At 39.7% G+C, this 17,892-nt stretch overlaps 1 protein-coding gene across 5 annotated transcripts in view; it reads right to left on the bottom strand.

The window, feature by feature from the left end:
- The window catches only part of Zranb3 (zinc finger RANBP2-type containing 3), a 143,183-nt gene that overhangs the window by 92,270 nt on the left and 33,021 nt on the right, over positions 1-17,892 (bottom strand). For 4 of the 5 annotated variants that reach the window (XR_005874039.1, XM_021232882.2, XM_013120402.3 and 1 more), the window contains exon 3: positions 6,275-6,293. The exons of the other annotated variant lie outside the window; for it this stretch is intronic. Coding sequence is in view for 3 of the 4 variants with exons in the window: in XM_021232882.2 (XP_021088541.2) it covers positions 6,275-6,293 (19 nt within the window). In the remaining variant the exon portion in view is untranslated. The remainder of the gene's footprint in view (positions 1-6,274; positions 6,294-17,892) is intronic. 5 annotated transcript variants of the gene reach the window in all.

The raw sequence follows: 17,892 nt of genomic DNA, 5'->3' as shown, positions 1-17,892 counted from the left end.
TCTAGCTATATGACAGTTTTGAAATATAGTCATTAACTATATCACTGATGGCAAGAGACACAGAGAATCGTATAGGACACTGAAACTATATTGTTATACTGCAATGAAGTGTACAGAGCATTAAGCATTGGTTAAAGTCCACTGCTGAAAATTTAATAGCTCAAAAAATAAACCTGAATATGCACATATATTTAAAAAAATAATTGAGGTGGTTAGGAGATCCCAGAATGAACTGCAGAATGCAATTTGTTCAGAAGAACCAATGTCCCCTTCTAGCTTCTCTGGGCTCCAGGCACAAACACAGAGCAAAGACACATGTCCAGACAAAACAGTAATACACATTAAGTTTTTTTTTTTTCCAAAGTGTGAAACATTATCACTGAACGGCATTTCAGAAGAGTTGAATGCTGCTGGGCATTGGGGGTGAACGCCTTTAATCCCAGCACTCGTGAGATAGAGGCAGGTAGATCTCTGTGAGTTTGAGGCCAGCCTAGTCTGCGAGTTCCAGGACAGGCTCCAAAACAATACAGAGAAACCCTGTCTCGAACCCCCCCCCAAAAAAACAGTAGAGTGCTGGAATTTGGATATGAATGGCACGGGCATGCATACACACAAAAACATCCATTCCAAAAAAAAAAAAACTGTTCTAGGTACTAGGGAGATGGCTCAGGGGTTAACAGCACTTGCTGCTCTTATAAAAGCAAACCTAGATTTGATTCCCAGCATCCACAATGAGAGGCTTGGCGACTGATCGCCTGTACCTCCAGCTCCAAGGGATCCAGTGCCCAATCCTGGCCTCTGCAGCCAATAGACTCACATGCACATATACACAGAGAGATGCATATTTATACAAGCAACTTAAAATAAAAATAATGTTTTTAAAACTGGAAAAACTTCTCAATGAATTGAGTATGTCAAAGGAACAGCTGACTGGAAGTCTCTGATGGCCATGGCTGGTAAAACTTGAACAAGATAAATAAAAGAACAATAGACTAAAACTCATGCTATAAAAGGAATAAACATGAATCTTTATTGATAAAAATATTTTAAAAGATGAATGAGGGGTTGGAGATTTAGCTCAGTGGTAGACCGCTTGCCTCTTTCCCTCACCTCCAGAAAAAAAAATAGAAAAAGAAAAAAAAAAGATGAATGTATGTATGAGTTCCAAATAATTTACCTATTTGCCTAAAAGGAAGTGGAGCATCAAGCTTCATTCCTGCAGTGTGAGATATGCATATTTACTTTCCTTGAAAACACTGACTTGGGGGACTGGAGAGATGGCTCAGAGGTTAAGAGCACTGGCTGCTCTTCCAGAGGCCCTGAGTTCAATTCCTAGCAACCACATGGTGGCTCACATGGGATCTGATTCCCTCTTCTGGTGTAAAGGTGTGCACAGATCAAGTATTCATAAGCACAAATAAATAAATAAATAAATCTTAAAAAAAAAAGAAAACACTGATTTGGGAAGGGCGGTGGTGGTGCATGCCTTTAATCCCAGCACTCGGGAGGCAGAGGCAAGTGGATCTCTATGAGTTTGAGACCAGCCTGGTTTACAAGAGCGAGTTCCAGGACAGCCTCCAAAGCCACAGAGAAACCCTGTCTCGAAAAAACAACAACAACAAAACCACTGATGTGGAAAGGAAGGAGGAAAAGAAGCCTGACTCTACAGTGTAGGAACCTGACCAATGTTACCCCAATCTAAGTAATCAGAGTAACGATGATGAGTCTGGTTGACAGGATACACTGAGAAAGGTATATATATATATATATATATATATATATATATATATATATATATATATATATCTCAGGCTGGGCTGAAACTCATGTATCCCAGGTTGATTCAAGAGACCCATCTCAGCCAGCAGAGAGCTGCATTATAGGTATGTACCCCTATGTCTGGGGTGTGTTCTTAGTAAATTGTAATTAAAGTGACATTTTTTTTCCTACATTACCTAAGTCTGACCATTAAAGAAAACAACATAAAAATCCTAACGAAGGGATACTCTACAAAACACACAATTGCCATCTCAATTTTAATGCCTTTGGAGTGGAAGCCATCTTTCAATGGGGTTCCCTGGTATCTCCAGACACCTACTGACTTCTGTCTGCAGGGAAACTAACTTTCCAAGCTTGACTTCTGCCTTCAGAGACACTCATATCTGTGAGCTTAAACCAGCAATGATCACCTCCCTTAGTCTCTCTCCTCCAACTTCCACAAAACAAATGGGAACAGTAACTGTGTTTGAAAATATTTACCCATTGACATGTCCAGATTACCCACCAGATAAACCAAGCCTGGAACTACCACTACATTGGAAAATGGTTTCATTTTCTTTGAAAAAGTAAAGGAATTGATACTTTAATATACCATCCTCCTCTCTCTGATAAATGTTTTTCTAGTAATAACAGCAAAACCAAAGAACTCATTGGTGGTGCAGCTGTAATGCAAGGTAGTAACTAAAAGTGGTACCTAAGAGGAAAGGAAAATACTCAGTTCCCAGCACTCTTGTAGTGTGTCTCACAAAAGTGTGTACCTCGGGGGGACCCAACACTCTCTGGCCTCCATAGGCACCCAAACAGACACACCCAATACAATTCGCATCATTTTTTTAAATTAAAGTTTTAAATACAAAAAAAGATACTGTGACTTCCATGGGTTCCAGTTTCCCTCCTATTGCTGTGACATACGCCATGACCAAAGCAATGGAGAGGAGGAAAGGGTTTATAATACCTTACATTTCAAGGTCACTATACATCACTGAAGAAAGTGAAGGCAGGAACCTGAAGGCAGGCATGCTTGCTATTCCACATACAGCTAACTCTGACCAGGGGACTTACTCATAGCCTAGGAAGTGCTGCAGAAATGATGGGAAAGCTGCTTAGTGGTTTTCTCATAAACCCATGCTTAGTTAGTGTTCTTACACAGCCTGGGACAACTTGTCCAGAGTATGGTACCATTCACAGCGAGCTTGGTCCTCTTACATCAACTAATAATCAAGACAGTCCCAGGAAGGACAATCTTACCTCTCAGCAAAATTCAACGAGACTCCAGTGTCAGGTGACTTAAGGTTGTTTCAAGTTGACAATTAAAGCTAATTAGGCAAATCTATTAATAGGCTAGTCATATAATCTAGACTGTTCATTCTGTCATCTTAAATAAAAAATGTTATAAAAGTTCTCTAAATAACCTTCTAGAATAAACAATAACCTTTAAGTACTTGAAAAGAATGTAGAATGTATTTAGATTTAATTTTTTTTCCGAGACAGGGTTTCTCTGTGACGTTGGAGGCTGTTCTGGAACTAGCTTTGGTAGACTAGGCTGGTCTTAAACTCACAGAGATTAAAAAGATTTAATCTTTTTACAAGGTACCATCAATGAAATTGTGTGATTTGTGTTGACAAAAAAAATTAGTGTTTAAAACATAATCTTGTAAACAAAAATTTCAATAACTCCATAATTCTTAAATAAGAAGAGGCAATTCTTAAATATGTTTCAAAGATAATTATTAGAAGTTTCTTTTAAGATAATTATTAGAAAACAACATATAACAGTACACAAATCCAAGTACCAATTGAGATCCAAATGACATTATTTATGCAACAGAGTTTGTAACTATTAGCATGTTCTGGTGAGAGAGAGGCCAGGAGAAGGGGACTATAATCAAAATATATTCTATCCATATAGGAAATTCTCAAAGAAAAAGAAAATTATTACATTAAAAAGTACATAAGTGTCTCTTTATAATCAATGCACATTGATCGATAATGCACGTTTCATTATTACATTGATTGAGACAGAAAAAAAGTAATTAAACAGTTTCAACAGAGCTTACAGTTCATTTTATGAAATGTTGTGACTTTGTTGCTTATTTAACATATAGTTCTGTAATGTAACTGAAACACACAATGACTGCATAATTAAACTGAATTAAGCAGAACTTCAACCATCATTTTAATTTGTAGTCAGTAGCAGTAATACATAGTAGCTGGATTACACAGTGTTTCAAAGACTCAAGTGTGAGAGTAAGGTAACAGGAAAGAGTAGAAGAGGAGAGATGATGCCAGTCACATGCTTGTAAAGCTAGAGAGGCAAGATCACACAGACAGCTAAGTCCCCAACATCCCAAGTGGTGTTCAGGCATCTTCAAGAAGGTTCAGCCACATGGGTGTAAAGCCGCTCTAAGGCTTCCAGCTACTGATAAGTCAGTCATCATTACCAAAACAGACTCTTCAACAATCAAAAAGCAACTGGCCTTCAAACTATAAATTGCATTTCTTCTCTAGCTTCCATGTCACCTTGAGTATGAGCAAAGGAGAAGTAGGATATAGAATGACATATAATTAACATACGTGTGTTCTTTTTACTTCAGAAGTCCCCCTACCCCAGACAGGGTTTTTCTGTATAGCCCTGGCTTTTCTCGAACTCATTTTGTGGACAGGCTAGCCTTGAGATTCCACCTGCCTCTGCCTCCCAAATGTCAGAATTTAAGGCCCACCATGTCTAGCTACATCAGAACTTTTTTTTAATAGTTTACTTATTTATATTTTATGTACATCGGTATGTCTGTATGTGGGAGATGGATCCCCGAGAACAGAGTTACAGACAGTTGTAAGCTGCCTTGTGGGTGCTGGGAGTTGAACGTGGGTCCTTTGGAAGAGGATCCAGGGCTCTTAACCACTGAGCCATCTCTCCAGGCCTCTACTGCAGCAATATTATATTTAAAGAACATCAATTCTACTCACCACTACAGAGAATATTAGTGGCTCTAAAGTATGTGCTTAGATATACATTTCTACAAGCTTGATTTTTTTGGTCATTTTTGTTTTAAAGAACTCATCTGTAAAGGTGAGGATTTTTTTCTTAATTAGCATTATCAGTTAGGATGTAACATCACAAATCTTGTGACGTCCAACAGATAGAAAAGAATACTCTTCAAGAAATTGGGAAGATGCCTCAGAGGCTAAAGTGCTTACAGTGTAAGCACGAGTACCTGAGTTCGGATCCACAGAAACTACATACAAGCAGGGCAGACACTGCGCTGCCTGCCTATAATCCCAGCATTTAGGAGGCAGAGAAGGAATCTCCAGGGCAAGCAGACCAGCTAATGTAGGTGAATACGTGAGCTCCAGATCCAGCAAGAGACCCTGTGCCAGTATATAAAGGGGCAAGCAATCTAGGGATATACCTGTTGTCAACTTCTGACTCTATGTGAATGTATGTACATGTATGTGCAATGCTCCAGACACATATGAACGTGCATATACACATTCCTGCACATCACACACATATGCACATGAAACAACAAGAAAAGATTCATCTTTTAAAAACTACAGAAAAGAAAGAAGCAATTACGATGAATTAAAATGGAGGTGTTCTTTTTTTTTTAGTACTGTGGAATTATTAAATGGCTTCTTTAAAATTCATTATTCTAGGGCTGGGGATGATGGTGAATAGTAGAGCACTGGCCTAGCACATGTAAGTACCCAAGGTAAACAACCAGAACACACACACACACACACACACACACACACACACTAGAGAGAGAGAGAGAGAGAGAGAGAGAGAGACAGACAGACAGACAGACAGACAGACAGACAGAATACAAATAATCTCATTAAATAATTATGGCTTGGGGGGCTAGAGAAATGGTTCAGTGCTCTTCCAGGACTGTGGCAGTTCATAACTGTCTGGTGACTGAATGCCATCTTCTGGCCTCCACAGGCACCAGGTACAAATTTGGTACAAACATACATTCAAACAAACATTTGTATAAAAAAATTAAAATTCTCAAAAAGGTTTGAAAGAAGACAAAAAAAGCTAGCATGAAAATTGCTGTGAAACTGAAAATAAGAAAAGAACAAAACAACTCATGTTAGGAAAAGACTACCAGGTTAAGAGTTCATAAGGAATTCTGTAAATAGGCTAATGTCTACTGAGAACACTGGAGACTGGGTAGAAAAGAAACTGACCAAATCTAAAACTTTGTATAGTATACGTGTGTGTGTGTGTATGTATGTGTTTTAACTTTGTATTTTATGTGGACAAAACTGGTTGTATTTGAAAGTTTATACACAATACACATAATTATATGTACTGTACACAGAAGTATTTAGGAGGAAATGGCTATTATACAACTACATTTTTTTCTGTTTGTGTTTCCCCCACTTCATAGATAGGTACATGAAAAAACAGAGGCAGATTAAAAAAAAAAGAAGAACAAGAACAAGAAGATAGTAAACACTAGTTTATAAAAGGCTGTAAGGTACTCACTTCATCAGCCACCATACACCTGGAAAAAAGAAAAACAAAGTAACAAATTAATTTCTTAATCATCAAAGGAAAGAATATTCAGAGTTCTGATTAAATAACCATACCACAGGACACTTTACAAAGGCTAAAAGGTTACATTAGAGAGGTGTCTGTAAGGGCATGAGAACACAAACAGTGATGATTTCAACTCCATAGCTGCCAATGACACGGTGTATGTGGGAGGGTCAGTGCTTCAGGTAAGTTATTACCACTGCTCACTGTGCAGGGAACTGCACAAATTTGTGAGGACCAAGTAAGATGGCAAGAGACTGTGAAGAATGCCTTCTGCCTCCATTCTTAAACTGTAAGCCTAGCTGTTCTTATAGTTGAGAATGCCGATTAAGGAACAGGGTGCCGGCACACGCCTTTAATTCCAGCACTCTGGAGGAGAGGCAAATGGACCTCTGAGTTCAAGGCCAGCCTAGTCTACATAGTGAGCTCCAGGACAGCCAGAGCTACATAGTGAGAATCTGTTTCAATTAATAATTAAGTAATAATTAAATGAACACAAAATGAAAGACTTCATTTTATTTCTGTTTCTGTAATAAATTTGTTTTCTATTATTTTGCTAACTTCTCTCTACTTTATTCTTGCGTGGGGGGAGTGAGTGAGTGTGAGTGTGTGTGTGTGTGTGTGTCCCTGCACACACGTGTGTGTTTTCTATGTGATCACAGGCATATAGAGGTCAGAGTGAAAGGTCTCCAACCTCCTATTTTGAGAGAGGTTCTCTCACTGAACCTGGGGCTCATTGTCCTGGGTAGACGAGCTGCTTACTGAGCTTTAGGGAAGTCTCCTGTCACCACGTCTCCAGGGCTAGTATTACAGACATACAACCCTTTGTCTGTACTCAGGTCCTTCTGCTTGTGCAGTAAGCATTCCACCAACGGAGCTATCTCCCCAGCTCTATCTACTGTACTCTTTTTAAAAAATTAATTTCTAGAAGTAAAACTGACCCAGTGAGAAGCAAGGACTGAGATTCTAACTAGAAGAATACAGAGAAACAAGAACATACAAGCATCGTCAGGATAATCAGTGGCAGGTTTCAGACAGCAAGCACAACATGGGGACAAAAATAATCTCAACTAAAGAAAAAAATTAAAATTAAAATAAATTAGTAGGAGTTGGTCTATTACACTATTTAGATAAAGTAGAAAACTAAGAAGTAACATGGTATTTTTCCAGACAGATTAATGAATACACACTTTTTCATTTTAAAATCCAAGCCAGAGGCTGGGAGGATGTGGAGGATCTGATTCCAGTGTCTAAAGCACAGAAAACCTGGGCATGGTGGTGCTCAGCTGAAATCCCAGCATGGAATAACTGAGAGACAGGAGGATGTTTGGTGCTCACTGGCCAGCCAAGATAACCAAAATGGTGAGGTCTGGGTTCAGTTACACACCCTATCTCAAAAAATAGGCAAGCAATATAGAAAATAGCCAAAGTCAATCTCTAATCTCTACAAGTACACACACAGGTAAGTGCACTTGTCTCAAATAAGGAAGTAAAATCCAACTGAAATTGATTAATATGTCTCTTGACGAGTATATTATTTATTCACAGTCTATTGTGTAGCTATCACTGTTCTGGGGAGATAGTGAACTTGAGTCTTTCCTTTATGTACAGTGACTGGAAGAAGAAAAAAAACATGATTTAGGTGACAGTAAGTGCAGTAAATGCTCTTTAAAAACTACAATAGGTACATACCATGTTTGTCTTTTTGTGACATGGTATGCACTCACTCATATATGGATTTTAGATATGGATCAGGGGAGTGTCAGCCTACAATCCCAGTGCCAGTGAGTCTGGGAAACAGGGAGGTTCCCAGGAGAGATGCATGATACCCCAGAGAAGTGGAATGAGCCAAGATCTCCTGAGCAGACTGGGAACATTGGGGGAGGGGAGAGGGAAACAGGAAAAAGAGAGGGGGAGAAGAGGAGGGGAGAAGAAGACATGGGGGAGCAGGAAGGTTGAGTCAAGTTAAGAATAGAGGAGAGCAGGATGAGAGATACCATAATAGATGGAGTCATGATAGGCTTGAGGAGAGAGCTGACACTAGTGAGATCTCCAGAGATCTACAAAGATAACACCAACTGGCAAACTAAGCAATAGCAGAGAGACTACATTAATAGCCCCTCCTTAATGATAAGATTGATGACTACCTTATATGCCATCCTAGAACCTTCAGCCAGTGACTGATGGAAGCAGAGACAGATACCCACAGCTAAACAAAGAACTGAACTCCTGGAACCCAGTGACAGAGATGGAGGAGTGATGAGCAAAGGGGTTAAGACCTTGCTGATGAAACCCACAAAGACAGCTGACTGGACAAGGGGGAGCTCTTGGGCCCCAGACTGATGGTTGGGAGACCAACAGGGGACTGATCCAGACTCCATGAATGTAGTGTCAGTGAGGAGTCCTCAGAAATCTCTGGGGCCTTGGATAGTAGATCAGTGTTTACCATGGCCTACAAATGAACTTTGGAAGCCCATTCCACACAGAGGGATGCTCTCTCAGTCTGGACACATGGGGAAGGGCCTAGGTCCTACCCTGGATTAAATGACAGACTCTGGAGATTCCCCCCAAGAAGGGCCTCACCCTCCCTGGGGAATGATATGGGGATTGGGCGGGGGGGGGGTGGAGGGGGACGCTGAAGGGGGCTGGTGGAGGGGAAGGGAGGAGGGGTAGGAGAGAGAGCTGGGATTGACATGTGAAACATTCATGTTTCTAATTTAAATAAAAACATATATTGAAGAAAAATTTTATGCAAATTTTCTCAAATGGTTAAAAAAACTACAACAGGTAAGGAAAAATAGAGACTAGGGAATGGAGGGAGGGGAGAGAGTCATGAAGGAGTCTCGAGAAGGAGTATTTCAACAGGGATTAGCAAGTGCAAAGGCCCTGTGCAGCTAAGGAAGATCAAGGAAGCTAATGTGGCTGGTGTACAGGGAGAGTGGGAGAGTGAGGTCAGAAGGGAGTGGCTTCCAGTCATGGACAGTCTCCTAAGTGATGGTGTGAAGCCTGGACAGTCTTATAATCCTTTGTTAAAAACATTACTCCAGGGGCTAAAGAGATGCTCAACTGTTAAGAGCACTGGCTGCTCTTGCAAAGACTATGGTTCAGTTCCTAACACCTACATGGTGTCTCACAAAAGGCTGTAACTTCAGTTCTAGGAGTCTGACATCCCCTTCTGGCCTTCATGTGTTCCTGCACTCATAAACTCAAGTAAGCACATATACACTGGTTCACAAATAATAATAATGAACAAATAAGATGTGTGTCAGGTATCACAGCACACATCTTTAATACCAGCACTTGGGAGGCAGCCTGGTCTACATAGTAAGTTCCTGGTCAGGCAGCATTAATAGTGAGACCCTTTCTCAAAACAAGACAAACCCTCTAAATTAGATGTGTTGACTCATGTCTATAAATCCAGCACTTGAGAGGTGTCACCCCGTACACCATGACACCCTGTCTTTGTTTGTTTCAGTTTTTTTTGAGACAGGGTTTCTCTGTGTAACCCTGACTGTCCTGGGACTTGCTTTGTAGAGCAGCCTGGTCTCAAACTCAGAACTTCTTGCCTGTGCTTGCCTCTGCTTCACAAGTGCTAGAATTAAAGGTGTGCACCACCACCAAAAACCGGCTGACAACCTATCTTAAAAATAAAAATAAAAAAAAACAGAAAAGATTATCCAAGAGAAGCACAGGAAGTTGTTAAGGAGGAGGGGAGAGGAGGTCATGGGGGAGCAGAAAGGTTGAGGTGGGGGAAGAATAGAGGAAAGCAGGATGAGAGATACCATAATAGAGGGAGTCATTATAGGGTGGAGGAGAGATCTGGCACTAACCAGTGAGATTTCCAAAGATCTACAAGAATGACACCAACTGGCAAACTATGTAATAGTGGAGAGACTACCTTAATAGCCCCTCCTTGATGATAAGATTGATGACTACCTTATATGCCATCCTAGAACCTTCATCCAGTGACTGATGGAAGCAGAGGCAGATACCCACAGCTAAACACTGAACTGAACCCCTGGAACCTAGTGACAGAGAGGGAGGAGTGATGAGCAAACGGGTCAAGACTGTGCTGGTGAAACCCAGAGAAACAGCTGACATGAACAAGGGGGAGCTCATGGACCCCAGACTGATGGCTAGGAGGCCAGCATGGGACTGATTCAGACCCCATGAATGTGGGTGTCAGTGAGGAGGCCTAGGCAATCTATGGGGCCTTGGGTAGTAGATCAGTATTTATCCCTGGCATACAAATGGACTTTGGGTGTCCATCCCACAATGAGGGATGCTCTCTCAGCTTGTACTCTTAGGGGAAATGATACTCTGGAGATTCCCCATGGGGGGACTCACCCTCCCTGGGGAACTGAGTGAGAATTAGGTAGGATCTGAGAGGACTGGTGGGGGACAGGGAAGGAGGGGAGGGAGAGAGAGAGCTGGGATTGACATGTGAAGCAAGCTTGTTTCTAATTTAAATAAAAAAACTACCACATTATAATTATAATAAATGATGATTCACAGTCATATTAAAAATAAAAAACAAAAAAATTGAGAAAAATTATCCATTGTTAGGGCTGGAGAGGTGGCTCAGTGGTTAAGAGCACTGGCTGCTTTTCTAGAGGACATAATTCCCAGCACTCACATGACAAGTCACACCTGTCTGTAACTCCAGTTCCAGGGCTTCTGACACCCTCACACAGATGTACATGCAAGCAAAACACCATTGAGCAGAAAATTAAAAAAAAATAAAGTATTTAAAACAACAAAACCCTATCATGTTTGCCAGACAGTAGGTATGCCAACATCTCTACAATTCTGTTGATTTTAGAAATAACTTGGCTTTCCACTATTTAAAAAAAAGTTCTAAATTCATTGTTAATTGGTTGTACTGTAATTTATCTAGTTTGACTATAGATATTAAAAAGACACTTTGCATTTCACTGAGCTATTTCCAAAGCCTGAGGCTCCTCACACTCATCATCTACATACAGTATCAATATGGACACCAGTATTTGCAGGGTGCTCACATTCAGTGTTGGCTATTTTTTAATTGAATTCAGATACAGATAAGAAACAGAAAAGAAGAGTATTATGCTTTCTGAAAACAGTTTTATATACTATCCAGTTTTCTATTCAAAGACACAGTTTAACTGAATGATTTATATCTAACTTGAAGCTTTTCAATTTCTTGACATAAGAAACAACTTCTATCATCACCATATCTCTTTTCAATAAATTACATATATACAAAGAAAACAGCTTGACTCTGCAAGAGAATTCTGTAATTCCACAGAAGATTCTGTGAGGGGCATAGACACAAAACGGGCACTCTTCCTCTGTGGGGATTCTAAGTACTCTGTGCTTGCTACCTGAGAACAAGATGTGTTTAATCAGTTATCATAAAAACTTGAACCTCAGAAGTAGACTATTGTTGCAGGAAAAATTTTGGTCTTGTAGGCACTCATATAAAATTATTCCAGTTAGGAGGTGGTGGTGCATACCTGTAATTCCAGAACTTGAAAAGCAGAGGCAGGTAGATCTCTGTGAGTTTGAGGCCAGCCTGGTCTACAGAGTGAGTTCTAGGACAGCCAAGACTGTTTCACAGAGGAATTCTGTCTTCAAAAAAACCAAAAACCAAAATAAAACAAACAATTATTTTAATAGTAGGAATCAACTCCAAATCATGTATGTGTATGAATGTGTGCATGCATAAGCCTACACTCATGTACATTTGTGTTCTTAAACTATTTTATCAATTCTAACATAGTAACATAGGTGTTATATAAGAGGTAATATTGTCACCCGTTTAAGGCCAAGTGACAATTTTTGTAAGGGGGGGAAAGAATGTGAGAGACAAAGGAAGAGGAAACTCCCATGAAACTGTTTTCTGGACATGCCATGCACTGTACTTGTTAAGGCATAGCAGATGTGGCTTGACACTGTAGTTATCCCAAGACTCTTCCAAATTCTTGCATACTTTTCTAGAAAGATAATCTATACATATAAGTTATTCCATATCAAAAAGAGCCTATGAGCTACATCTTTTCTAATTTAGTATAAAATCTGAAATATATAAAAATACATAAAACAATATCACAGCATCATAAAACTAAGATAAAGAAAATTTTGATTGAAATAAAAAATGATCCCTGCTCGCCGTTTTGGCAAATGGAAATATGCTCTGTCCCATCACCTTCATCTGCTCTGAGCTTGGCGTCTTTGAAGTCTTGGGTAGATAGAAGCACCACTTCTTGGGAATGTGTGCATGAACCTGAACATCTCTTTGTTCTCCTTGGAGCTCCTGTTTCAGTTTCTTCCTCTTCCCACCCTCACTGATGTTTGGCCTTTACACATTTAAAAACCTGTTCGGGGCCTGGGGGATGGCTCAGTGGGTACAGTGCTTATCATGCACACCTGAGGATATGACTGTGAATCTTTAGACCTATAGAAAGCTGGCCAGGGTAGCACTAATCTGTAATCCCATTAGTCCTATAGAGGGGTGGGAGGGAGAGACAGGACATCCCCAACCACAGAAGTGTGCAAGCCAGACAGCCTGGCACATACAGGGGTGAGGATGGACACCTAAGGCTGTCTTCTGATTGCCACATTCATGTATTTACACACACATATACATACGCTGTTTGGGAGCATGTTTTTTTTTTAACCTAGAGAGACTGAAGTAATCACAACACAGAATGGATACTGACTATTTGACAAAACAATGAATAATTATGTTAAAAATTCATAAAGAGTTATTTGAACAATTGAGTCTCAGATTCTTAGACTTTTCTCAGAAATTTCTATATTGAAAACTATGAAATCTAGTGCTTATTTTGCTTGAATAACAAATTAGTTGTTGTATTTCTGGAAAACCTCAAAGAATACTTTTATTTTCAAGCTTAGGATTAGAAATACTTTACCAAGTCCCATTTTGAAAAAAAGTTATTTATTTATTTGTACATGTATGGACTCTTTGCCTGCATTTATATCTGTGAAGCACAGGTATGTAGTACCTCAAGAAGCCAGAAATGGGTGTCAGATGCTCTGGACTAGTCACAGATAGTTGTGACCATGGAATCATAGATTGCTCTGGAATCTATGTTCTTACTTGCTAACCATCTTTCCAGCTCCTAGACTTATCTTTTGAATCTCACACATTTTGTGAAAAGCCTGGGTAAAATACACCAAGTGACAACTGTCCTTTGCAAATAAAGAGTACCATAAAACCCTTATTGTTGTTTTGACGGTGATACTAAGTCTTGTTTGACACAAACCAAAGGGCTAGGTTGCTTTGCTCAAGGATATCAGCAATGGGATTATAGGAGTATTAGAGAACAGTAGCTTCAGACTTAGCTAGTATAACTGGAAAAAAAGGATTGACTTAAAAATAGTTTTTAGAAACTGTTTCAATCATAATGCAGACCAAAATCCAAAACCAAACTCAAAATGGTTCAGTCGCTAATGAGAGTCCATTATCCTAAAACAAGGATCAAGAGTGGGACAGTCCAAGGTCCATTAATTCTAGAAGTTTTAGTTTTAATTGTCAACTTGTCCAACCAAGAATTATATGGGAAGAGAGTCTCAACGAGAGACTGTTTAGATCAGGTTGGTCTGTGGGTGTCTGTAGGGGACTGTCATCATTGTTAATTGGCATAGGAAGACCCAGACCATGGTGGGCAGCACCATTCCTTAAACTGGATCCTGAACTATACAAGAGTAAAGAAATTTGGCTGCAAACACAAACAAGATACTTTGATGTGATGTGACTAGCTGCTTGAGGGCTTGCCTTAAATTCCCCAAATAATGGACTATAACCTGTGAATATAATCCAAAAGAAACCCTTTCTCCACTAAGTTGCTTTTTGTCAGTGTATGTTATCACAACAGACACAAAACTGTAACAGAGGCCTTATCATCTCATCCCTCTATTCTCCTGGTCCATCACCTCAGGAGCACATGGCAGGCACACTCACACAATGCTAAGGGAGAGGAAGAGCTGAAGAAACGTTAATAGCTACCAGCTAAAACCTTGAAAAACAAGTTAAAATAGCATTTAGTGGTTTTGCTCATTTAGAGCTTTTTTTTTTTTTTACCATTAATCAGTCATGCACAGGAAAGATATAAAAACTCCTGAAAATTTCTGAGTAAATGAAGAGAAGCAGGGGAATGCAAATAAGTCTTCTTCTGTATGTCCTGAAAACCTAATGAGTTATTTAAAGAACTGCCTCTTCTGTTTATTAGCTTTAAAAAATTAAACTAGTCCTTATACTTAGTAATATTGTAAAAATATTATGCTTCATTAATCTGACCCCATTAGCACAAAATTTCCACGTAGCTTTTACACACAACTTTGTAAAAGACAGGAAACTAGTCTCTGTGTCCTACTAGACGTTTGGGGGGGGGTGCATCTCAATGGTTAAAGGTGCTTGCTACCAAGTCTGACAACCTGAGTCAGGGTGGAGGGAGAATCAACTCTACCAAGCTGTCCTCTAATGAGCATGCTACTGCCCACCCTTACCCCCAAGAATGTAAAAACAGTCTTAAATAAAGTAATTCAGGTATACTTGATTGAGTCTATGGAAATTTTGTAAGTAAACCAAAACAACTACAATAAAGACAGACAACTTCAGTAACTTCAATTTCATTGACAGATATAAGGATGAGGTAGACAGTGTTGGTAGAAATAACAGGGTCACTAAGCTCTCTAACTTCGGACACAATGTGACCAGCCTCATGCCCCTGATATCATGTCTTCCCTTCCAGGACATACTGTATTCTCAAACTGTAAACCAAAACAAACCCTTCCATTCTTAAGTTGATTTTGTCACATATTTTATTACACTGATGAGAAAAGTATCTCATACAAAAGAATAAATTTTATATTGTATATATTTTAACACAATAAAAATTATTTTTAAAGCCGGGCGTTGGTGGTGCACGCCTTTAATCCCAGCACTCGGGAGGCAGAGGCAGGTGGATCTCTGTGAGTTCGAGGCCAGCCTGGTCTACAAAGCGAGTTCCAGGACAGCCTCCAAAACAATGCAGAGAAACCCTGCCTTGAAAAACTAAAAAAAAAAAAAAAATTATTTTAAAAATAAGAGCAGATTAAAATGCCAAATATGAGGCTTTCAAAAAGCCAAGAATACAGACATAAGATATCCTGAAAGGTACACAAGGAATGCTTATGAATAAAAAGTTTAGTTCTTATTTCCTTCATCATTTACTTTAAAAAGGGTTAAATGTGTGCACCACCATGCCTGGCTTACTTTAAGATTTTTTAAAGATTTATTTTTTTTTTATTTTATATGCAATGGTGTTTTGCCTGCATGTATGTCTGTGTGAGGGTGCCAGATTCCCTAAAACTGGAGTTACAGTCATGAGCTGCCACGTAGGTGCTGGGAATTGAACCCAGGTCCTAGTGATGTTCACTAAGAAGAAGAAGAACAACAACAACAAAACCCCTCCAAAAACAAACAAACAAGCACAACCATTCAGCAACATGGATAGGAAGGGGTTAGTACACTGTGGTACATTCTTAGAACAGAATCTTGTAGAGCACTGAGAATCAACACTCTGTAGTTACACAATATGACAGGGTAAAGCCCACAGAAGTCATCAGCTAAGCAATATAGCTTTTAGGGGAAAACCAAACTTAATGCAACATGATGTGATTTTACTTATAAAATATTCTGACATGAAAAGCAAAGTAACTTCAGAGTTGGAAAAGGGACTAATAGTGTATGAGAAAACACCCTGTTCCTTGGCCAGTGGTTCTCAACCATCCGGATGCTGTGACCCTTTAATACAGTTCCTCATTGCAAAATCATTGTCATTGCTACTTCATAATTGTAATTTTGCTCTGTTATGAATCAAAATGTAAATATTTTTGGAGCTAAAGGTTTGCCAAAGGGTCACAACCCAAAAGTTGAGAACCACTGAGTTAGGAAAATATATTTCTGGATCCAAATCCTGGTGAATGCCTTTATGAAAAATTCACAGAGCTATTCATGTGCATTGGGGGCCCTTTCTGTGCACATGACAAACTTTAGTTACAACTTATATCGGGAAAAGCTAAGCATGGTGCCAGAAACACAGATTTCCGGGCGGGGGTTGGTGGCGCACGCCTTTAATCCCAGCACTCGGGAGGCAGAGGCAGGTGGATCTCTGTGAATTCAAGGTCAGCCTGATCTACAAGACCTAGTTCTAGGACAGCCTCCAAAGCCATAGAGAAACCCTGTCTTGGAAAAAAAAAAACCAAAATCAAAACCAACAAACAAACAAAAACAGATTTCCAGGGCACCAGAGGCTGAGCCATGAGAACAGCAATTTCAAGGATAATAAATTCAATGTATTGTTGAAATACATTGGAGAACTTACCTCAAAGCATGGTGGCACTTGCCTTTAATCTCACCACTCTGGAGGCAGAGGCAGGCAGATCTCTGTGAGGTCAACGCTAGCGTTGGTCTATATAGTGAGTTCTAGGACAGGCAGGACTATACAGTGACATTCTGACTTAAAAACAACAACAACAAAAACTCTATTAATTTATTCATTTGTGTGCATGTCATACAAATGGAGGTCAGAGGATAGCTTGTAGGTAGGTGTTAGTCCTCTTCCACCAGGCAGATCGTAGGGATTGAAATCAGGTCCTCACACTTGGTGGCAAGTGCTTTTATCAGCTGAACAATCTCATTTAGTTATCTTAAACAGCATCTCCTAGCCGGGCATTGGTGGCGCATGCCTTTAATCCCAGCACTCGGGAGGCAGAGGCAGGCGGATCTCTGTGAAACTGTATTAAAGGATCACAGCAACATGAAAGTTGAGAATCACTGCCACAGCGTGAAGAATAATCCCATCTGCCATTCTCACCATCCTCTTGCCATAAGCAATTCCACTCCTGAGGTCAGTATTGATAACCCTCAATATGGTTTCTATATCAATTGCATCATTCCTTAAATACAGATATTATCTGTTGATTCCTTTAGAAAGAGAAAATCACAAACATATCTTTCCTTTCATCCTTACCAGAAAATATTTATGCTGAGGCCAGAGCCTTGGGCCTGAATAAACACTTGTTAATGAAGAACTTTTGAAAACAGAAGGCAGGTTTTTGAAAGTCCCCCTGCTGGTTCAAATGTGCAGCCAAGGTTGGCTGAGACTGAATCAGAGATCTGCCCAACTGTCAGAGTTCAATCCCCAGACTCACATAGTATAAAGAGAACGACTTCTACAAATTGTCCTCTGACCTTCACACATGTGTTATGGAACATGTACATATACACACATACAAAATAAGTACACATAATTTTTAAGTTAAAACCCAGGTCTCTGAATTCCCAGTCTAACAGATATTGTAATTTGCAGATTATGAGATAGCCTAGGCTCACAACTTACTAATTAGACAAGCATGATGTCCAACTTTCGATCCTCCTGCTTCCATCTCCTGAAAGCTCCTATTCAGTCATGATCACCACACCCAATTTATGCACTACTGAGGATCGGCCTAAGTGCAGTATTCATGCTAAGAGAGCATTCCGTAACTGAACTGTATACCTAATCCAATATACTTCTTTT

This window comes from Mesocricetus auratus, unplaced genomic scaffold (genome assembly GCF_017639785.1).
Source record: "Mesocricetus auratus isolate SY011 unplaced genomic scaffold, BCM_Maur_2.0 Super-Scaffold_100676, whole genome shotgun sequence".
Taxonomy (NCBI): domain Eukaryota; kingdom Metazoa; phylum Chordata; class Mammalia; order Rodentia; family Cricetidae; genus Mesocricetus; species Mesocricetus auratus.
This window is presented reverse-complemented; position numbering and strand designations above follow the sequence as displayed.